The 15217-nt window shown below is 33.6% G+C and overlaps 1 protein-coding gene across 3 annotated transcripts in view; it reads right to left on the bottom strand.

Annotated features, from left to right (window-relative positions):
* The window catches only part of LOC114326422 (protein split ends), a 507603-nt gene that overhangs the window by 311473 nt on the left and 180913 nt on the right, over nucleotides 1-15217 (bottom strand). The window contains exon 1 of one of the 3 annotated variants that reach the window (XM_050647099.1): nucleotides 282-298. The exons of the other annotated variants lie outside the window; for them this stretch is intronic. Within the exon in view, the coding sequence (XP_050503056.1) occupies nucleotides 282-283 (2 nt within the window). The 5' untranslated portion in view covers nucleotides 284-298. Of the gene's footprint in view, nucleotides 1-281; nucleotides 299-15217 lie in introns of those variants that run through there. 3 annotated transcript variants of the gene reach the window in all.

Genomic DNA, 15217 nt, shown 5'->3' with positions numbered 1-15217 from the left:
GACACAGGCTAGGAATTGCTTTTTCTGCAATTCGTTTTGTACGGTGGCATTTCCTAACCTGCTGTTCGAGCAAACATAACATAAATCTGCATTAGACGCGATATAAATAGCTTTTTACATACAATCGCTTTTATTAATGCATCAATTGAAGGGGACAGGGTTCGTGTGGGTTGGCATATACAAACAAAATCCATCAATGCTGTTTACAAACATCGATGGCAGAGACTCATACAAAGAGAAGGACAACAAACATCGAAACAACATGGTCACATTAATCTTACATATGCCGGTTTATCCTGGAGCTGTGCCACAGCTGAATATCCAAAAATTCATTTCTGCTGAGCCCATCCACAGTTTCTCGTTATCCCGGAGTCCCGGTCACAGAAAGACTGGAAGTTCCGACGAAAATAGCCGGGTTGCACGAGCGGTAACTTGGCAACCGGGCTCGCGGCGACGTGGCAACGCCGCTATCGATCCGCCACCCGCGTTTTATGGCCCGTGGTAGGGGAAATTCATCATCCGTGAGCAGGGTGGAAACGAATTGGACCGAAAACAACGTTGCCAAGTGGGGAGTTGGAATACAAACCGAAGAATAAATAGACCATTTGTGCTCTTTTCATCCTATTTCAAGAGTTTTTTGCTTGGTTCAACTGAATGAAAACATTCTAGGACACCAAAAAAATAAAAATTAATGAAATAATGCAACAATACATAATTCCTAAAAAGAAATATCTAAGTAAATAAAAATATATATAATAGAACTGGAGATACAGAGAACTTGAGGGAATTGCCCTAAGAAGTGTCTATAGTTTAACACAGGCTCAGTATCTCCGACTGAAAATCTGGAGATTCTAAGGTTATATCAATGATATCAATGAATGTGTATATATTACTATCATCATCATAAACTACTGTAGGTTAACACAAAAACAATGAGTCATATCACAAGAGGTGTCTCTTGTCAACTCTAGGAAATACTCCTATTCTTACTACAGTGTAAAAAGTTCCTTGAACAACTGGCGAAGGACAACTAAATTATTTTGCATTGGGTACCAGGACAAAAGAAATTGTTAGTGGTAACAAGATTGCTGCTAATATTGGCTCAAAAAGAATCTAGTAATACGTCTTTTATCGAATATCAGAAACTTTCTGCAGGATACCAGAAAGCAGCATTTTAGAAGATGTCTGGCAATCAAACAAGAAACTTGTGCAGTCTTCTGTGAAAATATTTCAGGCTAAAAGCAAGCAAAAAAGATATTACAATATTGTTGTTGTTGATGAGGTTTATGACACCAAACAACCACTTTGAAATCCAAAATCTACAAACTAGGAAGTAGGTGTCCTACAGCCACGTCTCTTTTAAATATTTACTTGGTATTCATTATTCACCTTATTCAAATTGAAGACGCATGCTTCTGTAGATATATTAGTAAAAAAGGTCGATTTCATGCACTAATTAGTGAAAGAGGTAAAAATTGGAAGTGGTAAAATATGCACTTTATGATTCAGATTATTGCAACGCTTAAGGTACTTTATAAAATGTAGCAATAAAATCATAAAATTACGTTAGATATGCTTAATTTATTTTATAAAGCTCAACAGGCCTTGAAGACCTAGGGTTGAAGAGTTTAATTACAGTTTTTACTTAAAGTAATTGCATAATTAGTGTTCAAATTAAAAAAAACCGTACTTTATCAAAATGGCCATATTTTTTGTAAAAATGCGAGTAGGTATATTGACTTCAGTCTTCAATATAGTCTTGATGAAGATAATATGATAATTTGTTTATCCCAAGACAGATTATGATTGCTAGTAAGCGATACAGTAATTCTATAAGAAAATACTGAAGGTCTCCAAATTCTGCTTGATCGTATTTACGAAGTAGGAGAGGAAATGGGCCTTAAAATAAAACCAAACAAAACCAAATTTTTAATCTTTAGTCGTAATCCACATTCGGTTGCTGAGCTTCAATTAAATGAAGTTGAAAAACCAAAAATGAATAACCATTTTCAATATTTCATTACAACACGAAACTACAGCCGCACCATATTCTAGTTCAATCAGAGAGTGCAGAAAGCACCTCTACCGGTTTCGAAACTTATTAGTCTCTCATCAGGAGGCACATATGCTGCTCTCTCTCTGACCCAACCAGGACAAACCCCGGCGTGCAGTTACGTATTGCGACGAACGAAATGGCAGGGATGCCATAGCGGCAACTGCTAGCAAAAGACTAAGTTTTCAATCTTATAGCACATAAAATAACACCAAAAATATTACTCTACAGCCCACCAGATTGAAAACAATGGGAATCTTCTCTGGTTACACCTCCGAGGCTTCTAAAATGTGCAAGCCATAACGGATGCTGAGTCTAAAGAAGATGAGGGAATTTCACAATTTATAATTCACGTCCCATCTGCTCAGCGCGGTAAAGTTCCAACGAGAATGGTTCCCTTCGTACTCCAATCAGAGTAAATATGTAAATCAAAAATGAATAACCATTTTTAATATTTCGTTACAACACGAAACTACAGCCGCATCATATTCTAGTTCAAGTTCTATTCTAGTTGCTGCACTCTCAGATTGAACTAGAATATGATGCGGCTGTAGTTTCGTGTTGCAACGAAATATTGAAAATGGTTATTAATTTTTGATTTACATGTTTACTCTGATTGGAGTACGAAGGGAACCATTCTCGTTGGAATTTTACCGCGCTGAGCAGATGGGACGTGAATTATAAATTGTGAAATTCCCTCATCTTCTTTAGTCTCAGCATCCGTTATGGCTTGTAAATTTTAGAAGCCTCGGAGGTGTAACCAGAGAAGGTTCCAATTGTTTTCAGTCTGGTGGGATGTAGAGTAATATTTTTGGTGTTATTTTATGGGCTATTAGATTGAAAACTTAGTCTGAAGTTGAAAAACTTCATAAACCCTACATATTACTTACTTGGGAACCATTTGGGAACAGTCAAGTCATAACGGACCAACTAGATCGAGAAATATTAATAAAACGCAGAATAGCAATGACTAAATCTACTTTTATGAAAATGAAAACAATTCTTAGCAAATAATCATCTCAGTTTTGAAATCACGGTTAAGTGCTATATTTGGTGTGAACTTTTGTATGACGCAGGAATGTACACACTAAAAGTATCAAGCATGAAAAGAATTGAAGCACTGGAAATGTGAATTCATAGGTGGACGCTGAAGTTAATTTGGACAGCAAAAAAAATTAATGAGGAAGGACTAAGGATCAGCAAAGATAGAGAATTGCTAAAGACTGTTAAACACCGGAACATATCTTATCTTGACGATAGTAAGGGGAAATCGATATAGAATACTACAACTAATCCATAAAGACAAAATAGAGGGCCGTAGAAGTGTAGAAAGAAAAGAAAATTCTTAGTTAAAAAACATTCTAGTAGAGGATCCGATATTAGGTCGATTTGCACCGATTTATTTAATGGATAAAAATGATTGGATATCTAATTTAGCATGTTAACAATTACAAAAAACAAGGGTTGCCCGATCTAATCTTGTTCTAAGTATAATTAATTAATAATTAAAAAATGACATTTTTTTTATGAATTTTATAATAAAATTTTCGACCCGGGCAGATATTATTTCAGATTTTTTGGAACAGTCTAAACAAAAAAGGTCTTTTGTATTTTTTCTCTAAAGTTGATCGTTTTTGAGTTATAAACAATTTAAAACTGAAAAAAGAACGAAAGATGACAATTTTCAAGGCTCAAAATAGTTATTTTTTCTACAACCACTATACAAAATGCACTTTTCTGCACAGTTTTATGTTAGCAAACTTGATATTTACTCACAGTATAAGATATTTGACATTAGTGTGCAGAAAAGTGACGTTTCTGTGCCGCAAAGTTCTTTTCTGCACAGTTGACTACCTCATTCTGAGTAACGTTATATTCTATTTACATCCGTGGTTAAGCTTTAGACAAATATATAACCTATAAGACAATTATTATATTTAACTATAGCATAGAAACTAAATTATGGATGTTACAACTGTTTTATTTTACAATTTTATTCTTATTAAACATTTTATAATTATCAAATAACCAATAAGGATTTAGCAACATCTGCAAGAGACGTCGAATGAAGTAGGTTTTGTGTAAATCCGTGACTGCATAAATACTACGTCAATAATGTGTACCTAATAATTTTTTAAAATAGTTTAAATTTAAACAAATTAAGGCAGTGCATTAATTTTTTAACTGATTTCTGTGCAATTTATTTGGGTATAAGGAATTTAAATTGATTAGTATTAATTAAATACAGTTTAAAATTTATCACATAGGTACCTATTATAATTAATCTTCGTTTGGAAATTGTGATTTTTATTTTTAGGAAAAACTGTGCTCGTAGAAAAAGTATAGTGTGTAACACGTGCAGAAAGGTAATTTCTCACTCGTTTGAATTGCGGCACTCGCTTGCGCTCGTACCGCAACTTTTCAAACTCGTGAGAAATTAGTACCTTTCTGCACTTGTTGCACAATATACTATTTCCTAACAAGTGCAGAAAGTCATTATTTTCCGCACGCGACTGCAGTTTGCCGAACGACGCGAAGCGGGAGTTCGGCATGCAGTCGAGTGCGGAAAAGAGACTTTCTGCAAGAGTTAGGAACAATATTTTTTCTAAGAGTCTTTAAAAAATTACCAAATCTTAATCAATTAATTTAATTAATATGAAAATACATACACAAATTAATTCTTTAACAAGGTTGTCAAAACCAAACTTTCAATATAATTAGTTAGCATGACGACGATCTTGGTTTCCATGACTACGATTCAAAACGACTGTTATTGTCTACCGATTTGACTTTCGAATATTATGTCAAAATAATTTTATTTCATCAAATTGTCGCGTTAATTTAATTAAAACAGGAACACAATAAGATATATTTGAAATAAATTAGTAAATAATATCTAAATATTAGTTTATTGCATGTATTATAATTACTTTAAGGCCATATTAACATATCTAAATTAACACGCGTGCGGAAAAGTAAAAACCGCGTGCGGAAAAGTAACACGCGTGCGGAAAAGTAACACGCGTGCGGAAAAGTAACACGCGTGCGGAAAAGTAACACGCGTGCGGAAAAGTAACACGCGTGCGGAAAAGTGAAACTTTCTAAACTAAAATGCGTGCGCGAAAGTGGACATTTTTGCACGCTCGGAGAAAAACATAAGTAAAAAATATCATTTTTGTAATCATCAAGTACATAAATTCAAGTTCAAACCTTTTTCTATCAGGTCTCAATAAGAATTTTAGGCATGTTTTATTCTAAAACATATTTTTTAATTGTTAATGAGGAAGGTTTCTTATGGGAAGACGGGCATTAACAACTAAAAAACAATGTTTCAAAATAAAATAAGTCCAAAAGACTTATCAAGAACTGCTAGAATAAGGTTTGAACTTTAATTTAGGTACATACTTCGTAATTTCAAAAATGAAATTTTATACTTATGTTTTTGAGCATTGAAAATCATCATCTTTCGTTCTTTTTTCAGTTTTAAATTGTTTATAACTAGAAAACGATCAACTTTAGAGAAAAATTACAAAAAACCTTTTTTGTTTAAAATGACCTAAAAAATCTTAAATAATATCTACCCGCGTCGATTTTTTTTAAATTTATAAAATATGTCACGTTTTAATTATTAATTAATTATAGTTAAGAACAAAATGAGATCGGGCAACCCTTGTTTTTTGTAATTCGTCGGTCGAGTGTTATACTGTTCTATCAGCACTTTTGATAAAAATCGGGATATGTACAGAATTTGCTTAAGGGATGTCATATTGTTCTATTAAAACCGACTCCTGGATAAATATTTGATCGTATCTTTAGATTTAGACAATATTAAATTGTTCTAAATGACAAATTTAAAAATAGCTTAATATTATAATGTTCTATCAGATGCGACCAATAGCAATCCGGTATTTCTGCTGTTAGAACATTATAATTTTGAGACTCGAATAAGGAATATTTTGAAATTTCGTTGAATGTGCAAAAGTTCTATGATTTGTATCCAGAATTGTGTACTGAAAGAAATCTAGTAAAGCAGTTGAGATATTCTTCTCCCAGAATACATTATATTGAGCTGAGATACCAGCATGATGGACATTGACCCTTCACTGAAGTTTCAATTCTATTCAAGCCTCCAGTACGAAAAACAAACAGATTTTATCTAACTACCACTTCAATATCTTTACCATCGATAAAATCTTGTGATCAACCCAGGGAAATGCTTACTACCTTTAGATAAACTACTGCATTAAAAAAAACTTTTTTAAGTTTTTGTCACCTGTGGACTACCAGTTTATATAACCTTTTTTTAAGCAATATCAATGATGCAAAAGTTTTTGCAGCGCAATTATCCAAACAAAAGAAAGGTCGTTTAACTAATGACAATTTAGACAATGAAATACCCTCCTCAATATCAAAATGCAACTCTTCCGACATTTCAAAGCAATAGTAAATTTAGCCAAATTCTCGTAAAAAATTATTAAGAAACTTGGGTCTTTTGATTACTTTGAATTTTTTCCTTAATTTATAAGTTTATTAGAATATTAAGTACACGACACGATGTTGTTAGAACAATTTCGTTACATTTTTGTAAAATTTGATGTTTCCATAAAATCATAATGTTGTATCAACATTTTATAATTTTTTTCAAAACACTTTTTGTTTGTTAAATAAATACTAAATAAATAAAATGTTATAAATAACTCTCTATTATTTCATTATACATATAAAAATTAAAAATTTCTATAACCAAAGCGCCTCAAAATGAAAATACAGTGAACATTTTTTTAAATTGCTTTTCCTGCCAAACTGTAAAATATGCTAATACAACATTATAACACTCGACCGACGAATTGTTAACATGCTGAATTACATATCCAATAATTTTTATCCATTAAACAGATCGGTGCAAATCGACCTTATATTGTATCTTAGATTGTTCGTGAATGGACTCAGATATGAGATGCAGGACAATAAACTATTCAATAACAATTGAACGAAACTAAACTTGTAAAAGCTTCAATTAATACACGAGCGTGACACCCTCAAAAAATCGCTTAGTTTCGAGATACTGACCACGGAGGGGTGAATAGCTAATTTTATTCATACTTTATATTTTCGAGTGTCCTGAAAATGAAGTTTATTTTGAATTTTATGTGGGGGAACATTGTCAAAATCGCAATTTTAACCTACAAATAAAAAAAATGAAATCACGTTTTTTTGCGTTTACCTCGCTACAACTCTGTTCGATTTTAATATTTTTTTATGAAATTTTTACAGTATCTAACATTTCTGAAGACAACGGTACCTGTTTTAAGCTTTATTCTTATCCTAGTAGAGGTTATGAATTTTTCAAAGGAAAAGGTGCGGATTTGTGCATTGCAAAGTTTAATCGCAAAAGTTATGTGACGAAGTTTAAAATTTAGCTTCTTAATCACGTTTATGTTAAAGTAGAGAGTACAAAGAAGTTTTCTGGTAAGTTTTAGATCAAAATATTTTATAGAAAAAAAAATAGTGCAACTTTTAATGTCGACATAGAAATCCCCAATATAACGCTTATTTTTCGAGATACTGACTATGGGTGGAGAATGGCTAATTTTGGTCTTAGATTACGTTTTTGACCGTGATGAAAACCAAAATGAAATTTATTTTAAATTTTAGATGGGGAAATATTGTCAAAATTACAATTGTATCCTAAAAATAAAAAAAATTAAATCACATTTTTTTGCGTTTAGCTCGCTACAACTCTGATCCGTTTTAATATTTTTTTCTAAAGTTTGTACACTATATATCGCTCACTTTTTTGAAGACAATGGTTTCTGCTTTAAGCTTTTAGTCTTATTCTAGTAAAAGTTATGAATCTTTTAAAGTACAAGGTGCAGATTCGTGAATTGCAAAGTTTAATCGCAAAATTTGACTGACAAAATTTGAAATATAGATTTTAAACCAAATTCAAAAATAAAACATGAGTACAAAGAAGTTTTCTGAAAAGTTTTGGATCAAAATGTTTTATAGAAAACAAATGGTGCAACGTTTAACATCTACGTTATAAATCCCCAAAATAACGCTAATTTTTCGAGATACTGATCATTGGTGGTGAATGGCTAATTTTGGTCTTACTTGTCACTTAATTTTTGCAATTTAACTCTGCAATTCACGAATATGCACCTTTTAATTTAAAAATTCATAACTTTTATAAAAGAAAGACTGAAAGACTACAGTTACTTTCATAGTCTTCACAAAGGTAAGAAATATATGCCGTAGAAATTTTAGAAAAAAATATTAAAATGGAACAGAGTTGTAGCGAGTTAAACGTAAAAATTCGTGACTTCACTTTTTTTTCATTTTTAGGTTAAAATTGCGATTGTGACAATGTTCCGTCACATAAAATTCAAAATAAACCTCTTTTTCATTGTCAGCACCATCGAACACATAAAATAAGACCAAAATTAGCCATTCACCTCCCATGGTCAGTATCTCGAAAAATAAGCGTTATTTTGTGGATGTATAACGTTAAAGTTGCGCCATTTTTTTTTTTCTATTAAACATTTGTAACTAAAACTTTACAGAAAACTTCTTTGTGCTCTATGTTTTAACATAAACGTGATTAATAAGATAAATTTTAAATTTTGAGCTTTTACTAGAATCAGACTAAAATCTTAAAACAGATACCGTTGTCTTCAAAAAAGTGAGCAACATATAGTGTACAAACCTTAGACAAAAATATTAAAATCGACCAGAGTTGTAGCTAGAGTTAAACGCAAAAAAAGTGATTTCACTATTTTTTATTTTTATGGTAAAATTGCGATTTTGACAATATTCCCCCACCTAAAATTTAAAATAAATTTCATTTTCGTTTTCAGCACCGTCAAAAACATAATCTAAGACCAAAATTAGCCATTCACCACCCATGGTCAGTATCTCGAAAAATAACCGTTATATTGGGGATTCATAATGTCGATAATAAAAGTTGCACTATTTTTTTTTTATATAAAACAATTTGATCTAAAACTTACCAGAAAACTTCTTTGTACTCTCTACTTTAACATAAACGTGATTAAGAAGCTAAATTTTAAACTGCGTCACACAACTTTTGCGATTAAACTTTGCAATGCACAAATCCGCACCTTTTCCTTTGAAAAATTCATAACCTCTACCAGGATAAGAATTAAAGCTTAAAGCAGATACCGTTGTCTTCAGAAATGTTAGAGCTATCTACTGTAAAAATTTCAGAAAAAAATATTAAAATTGAACAGAGTTGTAGCAAGGTAAACGCAAAAAAACGTGATTTTTTTTTATTTTTAGGTTATAATTGCGATTTTGACAATGTTGTATCTCCCGGTCGCCTATAAAGCTTACCGCGCTGAGCAGACGGGACGTGAAATATAAATTGTAAAATTCCCTCATCTTCTTTTGGCTCAGCATCCGTTATGGCTTGCAAATTTTAGAAGCCTCGGAGGTGTAACCAGAGAAGGTTCCCATTGTTTTCAATCTGGTGGGATGTAGAGTAATATTTTTGATATTATTTTATGTGCTATTAGAATGAAAACTTAGTCAGTTGTCACTAGGGCATCCCTGCCATTTCGTTCGTTGCAATCCGTAACTGCACGACGGGTTTTGTCCTGGTTGGGTCAGAGAGAGCAGCATATGTGCCTCCTGATGAGAGACTAAAGGTTCACACGCACCGAATCGGCATAGAGCGATCGGCTCGGCTAAGAGCAATCGGCAGATTTTGCTATGCATGTAAATAAATGACCCACCGCGCACCGCTCGACAGTCGAACGTTCTTAGGCGGTGCGCGGTGGGTCATTTATTTACATGCATAGCAAAATCTGCCGATTGCTCTTAGCCGAGCCGATCGCTCTATGCCGATTCGGTGCGTGGCCTGCTTAATAAGTTTCGAAACCGGTAGAGGTGCTTGCTGCACTCTCTGATTGAACTAGATTATGATGCGGCTGTAGTTTCGTGTTGCAACGAAATTGAAAACGGTTATTCATTTTTGAAAATGAATATGTTTAGAGTGTTTTTTTAAATCTTCTATTTTCTTTTGTGTTTTCCTTTAACAACGAAGTTTTGCAGCTATATATCTCCAATACTATGTAATTTGATAAAAGAAGAATACAATAAAAAACAATGTTATTTTTCACCGAAATTCTTGTTATCCCAAACGGCCTACTCCCCAATTATTTTGGTTAATGGAGGTTTTACTGTATATATAATTCATCAGTGATAGTCTGTGAGATATAAAAGAAGACTGAAGACTGAAGGACTAGGTGCTGGAAAGAATGGATATTGATTTAGAAGTTTTTGACGATAATTATAAATAAATATTATATCCAGGTGAATATCACCGAACTCCCACGTTGTTTATCGATTTTAAAATTTCCATTTGGTAACAACGCGATGTAGATGTTACCTGTACAGTAGACCAGTGGCCTTGACCTTCAATGTTAAAATGGTATGTTTATCGGTTAAACAGCTAAAGTCCGTATTTTTTTAGTGCAAAAAAACCGATGTTACATCAGCGTTTCCACTTATTACGAAAGCAATTTTTTGCATTGCCAATATAATAATAAGCCAAACAATTCTAGATTTTTATAGACACGAAACTTTGTTGTTTTGTAACATTTTTATCCTATGAGAATGTGCATCCGGTTAGAAACTTCACAGGTCGGTGCAAAATATAAGATACTAAATTTCTTAAGCATGGAAAGGTTCTTCAACTGTTTTCTTCTAGCATGTTTAACATACACTCAACCAAACTTATATGGAATCACTATGTATTTGAAACATGCAGCTATAGGTGTAAATATTTTAGTTGAAATGATAAGAAGAATAGTTGCCGTGCCCAAGGACTATATAGCAGGAGGAAGTTACTGGATCCCGAGTTGGCTAGGCAGCACAAGGTTGATCACGTAAATTGGTGTCTTCAACACCAAAACTGGAACATTGGAAATTAGAAAAGTGTGCTATTTTCAAACGAAAGTAGGATAATATTATGTCAAATCGGGGTCCGGACAAATAATCCCGGACAAAAAATCCCTACAAATTATCCCAGGACAAAAAATCCCCACAAAAAATCCCGGACAAATAATCCCCTCAAATTTTTTTGGACAAAATATCCCCACAAAAAACCCCGGACAAAAAATCTCCAAGAAATATTTGCTACCGAATAACTCTCTAAAAGTTTTCCCGAAATTTTACCAAATTTTTTATTCCAATTCCATGCTGAAAACTTCCAACTTTTACATGACAAAAGAGTGTGAGTTTTTTCAAAAATCGTGGAAGATATGGGGAATGAGCTAGTTAGAGACCCCGTTCTGATTACTTTCAACGCGCGTTAGCATGTGAACGGTCTTCAGTAAAATGTATGTACCTAGTTGTAGTCACGCGTTATCAAAACGCGTATTAAGCGCCTGTCATCAGAACGGGGTCTTAGCTCATTCCCCATATCTTCCACGATTTTTGAAAAAACTCACACTCTTTTGTCATGTAAAATTTGAAGTTGTCAGCGTGGAATTGGAATTCGAAATTTGGTAAAATTTCGCGAAAACTTTTAGAGAACTATATTCGGCAGCAAATATTTCTTCGGGATTATTTGTCCGGGATTTTTTGTGGGGATATTTTGACCAAAAAAATTTGTGGGGATTATTTGTCCTGGATTTTTTGTGGGGATTTTTTGTCCGGGGAATTTTTGTCCGGGGATTATTTGTCCGGGGATTTTTTGTCCGGGGATTTTTTGTCCAGGGATAATTTGTGGGGATTTCTTGTCCGGGATTATTAATTCTGTAAAATCAGATGATTAACGAATTCGTGTACTTAAAAGACGAGGAAGACAAGCAAGAGCGGAAACTGCCAGATTTGTTCATAGATATAAAAGAGAAAGGTCATGTTCTGGGGAGAAATTATGATCGGTAAAAAATCCTTTAATTTTCATCCAACCAACTTTAATAGCTCGCACGTATGTTGATTTGGTTCTACAACCTGTAATTAGGCTCCTGAGAGATCCGATGGAAGAAAATTGAATTTAGCATTAATTCGCTTAAAATAATAAAAAAAATCGGATGATTCCATACAAGTTTGGTTGAGTGTAGATATTGTTTTATATAGGATTGAACCACAATGGTAATGAGAATTACATTTTACATTTGCCTTGGCGTTCCCAATACCAATTCGGAAATAGTTTTCAAAAAATTCTGAAATAAAACTTATGAATGACCTTGAAGATCGACACCCACCACATATTCGTGGATTTCAAAGCCGCATACGACGCTGTTAATAGATACTAACTTCTCCTTTCTATGATGAAATTCCAAATATCGCTTCATTTTATTCAACTAACTGAACTTACACTCACAGGCAGTGGCGGATCCAGAGGAGGTCACGGGGTCATGACCCCCTCCCTCTCCCAAACGAAACTGGACACAAGTCCAAAGTCAAGTAATAAGTAAATGAAGTCATTAATAGGGAGAAGAGCTTAAGAGTTCCCCAAAAATCAGGTGGCTTAACCACATAAAGAAATACAGATGATGTCCCATTACCCACGGCATCCAAAGTAATGATCAGTACAAAGCCTCTCCCCATTCGTTGTGCCCTGCAATGGTGAAAGGTGGTGGTATAGCTTGGGGGGTCAGATAGGTACCACTTCCATTACGGAGTGTGATCGGTTTGATCTTCTCGACATAGGATCCTACTGTTCCATTGGAACACACATGTCTCCAGGGGCTGGGATTGTACTAGTATGTATGTGTGGGCACGAAAAATTATTAATAAACAATATAATAAGTAGAGGTAATGGATTTTGACAAGAGCTATGAGACATGCCGATTCAGTACACAAGTTTAGGTGTTATAGCACAAGGTCATAGCTCTTGTCAAAATCCATTATCTCTAAGCATTTGACAAGCTAGATTTATTTATATTATTTCAGTATTAGATAGACCCCAAACGTTTAAGAAATATGTAGTAATAAAAGCTGAAAATTTGACAAAGGATATGCTACTTCATTTAAATATAAGGTTGAGTATTAAAAAAATCATATTTATACCTAATACAATATAAGTGTATACGAACTTTGTTATATTTTTCATCTGCGATCATTTTTATACTTAAATAATATTTGATAACAATTGCCAACGCATTCTCTGTGTAATTTTACAATAATGTAGAAAACAACAATTGGAGTAACCACTTGTTCCAAAAAATGTACATTTACCACACGAAAAACACGGAAGACGCGGCACACGCGACAATGGGAGTTCTTCCCGGACATCTTCGGGAAAACGGAACCACCTTCAAGTGCCGGAACCACTCTACCAAAACCCGGAACCACATACAAAACCCCGAAAATCGTATCCTTTATCCCGGAGGCACATAGCTCCACAAAAATGAGCTTTGGTTGTTGTATCCACTGTATATATCCTAGGGAAAGTATCCACTAGCAGGAAGGATATAATTCCACTAAAGGAGCACTAAAGCACTATGTAGAGAACGAACAACGAATACGAGTACATTTTTTGGATTCATGGTAACCTGATGGTGCTACTTACTGATGTATTATAGATAGTTGAAGTATGAAGAATCAAAGCTTACCTGTAAAGAAAATTTATAATTAGTAAAATAATCAACTAATATATAGCAAAAAAGTAAGTCAATAGATTCCGTATTACTTTTTATTGTTAATAAAAATAACAAGAAACTGAAAGTTTATCCCTTTTACTCCTTTTAAAAATATCATTCTGTGGGAATGAGTATCATTCTGAGTTTTATGATGGAATATTTTCATTAATAATTATTATAATGTATATATTTTTAGATATTGAAAATAGTTTAACTAAATGTGCTCATGTGCTGAAAGGACCAAGTAGACAAATGAGCTTAGCAAAATATGCCATTGGCATGTTAGGTTGAATATGTACCTGATTTTTGTTTATTTCTAAAAGGGGAAAGCAGTTTTTAATAAAAATGGTATCTAAAATGGAAAGATTAATAAAAAGAAACAAATCTTGGTTCAAAAATCTAAAAGAAAGCATAGCTATCCGATTAGCAAAGGAGTGAGATGGGTTTGTGTCTTTTCACTTCTCTTGAACAACGCAGTTGACTGAACATGAATTATCTAAAATCATCTTCTTCTTCTTGTGGTGATTTCTCCTTTAGTGGAGGTTAGCGACTACACTGGCAAATCTGTCTCTGTCAAAAATGTCCAATGCGGCTCTAAACAAAGATGTTGAATCAAGGTCGGTCCAGTCTCTGATATTTCTAAGCCATGAAATCTGGCGCCTACCGGGACCTCGTTTTCCTTCAATCTTACCCTAGATGATCAGTTGCGCGAGGCGGTACTTTTCGTTTCTCTTTATGAGTCCCAGGTAGCTAAATTTTATGACTAATGATTTTTAGCAGTTCCCTATCTGTACCTATTCTCCTCAGAACATTTTCGTTGGTGGTGTGGGTTGTCCAAGGTATTTTCAAGATTCTTCTAAGGCCAGAGTTCAAAGACTTCTAACTTGTTCATCAGTGTTATGTTGAGTGTCCAGGCCTCCGTTCCATACAAAAGTATTGACCACACATAGCAATGCAGAAAATGACATCTAAGACTGATGTTAATGCTACTGTTACAAAATAAGCTTTTCATTTTGATAAACCCTTGTCGGGTTACCTCTATTCTCGCTTTTATTTCTTGTTTATAATCAAGTTGATTGTTGAACCAGCAACCAAGATATTTGTATTGGTTTACGTATTCAAGTTGTTGGTGGTTCACAGACGGGGTAAATTTTTGTTCCTTAATATTTTCATAACATTGGTTTTCACAGTATTGATCTTCATCCCCATTTTTTCACAACTCTCAATTCAACTCTTTCAATAACCATCAATAGTACTAAAATATGACGATATCTGAAACTTAAAATAATGATGAAAGGGCGAGAAAGGCTGTAGGAACCTACAGTTATCTTGGCAATATAATCAACCCCCAAATGTGCGTTGTGGTGACAACCCTGTGCGTTTATTCCCTACCCCATTAGAAATCAATTACTTTTAATGGGAAATAAGCCACAATTTTACCAAAAAAATGATTTTATTAACGTTTCGAAGCCCAAATCTGGTTTCGTTGTCAAAATACAAAATACTACTAAAATAAACAAAAATGTTGTTGCTAAGTAAAAAAATTCTTCTA

The sequence above is a fragment of the Diabrotica virgifera genome, chromosome 1 (genome assembly GCF_917563875.1).
Source record: "Diabrotica virgifera virgifera chromosome 1, PGI_DIABVI_V3a".
Classification (NCBI taxonomy): Eukaryota; Metazoa; Arthropoda; class Insecta; order Coleoptera; family Chrysomelidae; genus Diabrotica; species Diabrotica virgifera.
The sequence above is the reverse complement of the archived record's forward strand: the minus strand, read 5'-3'. Positions and strand labels throughout refer to the sequence as shown.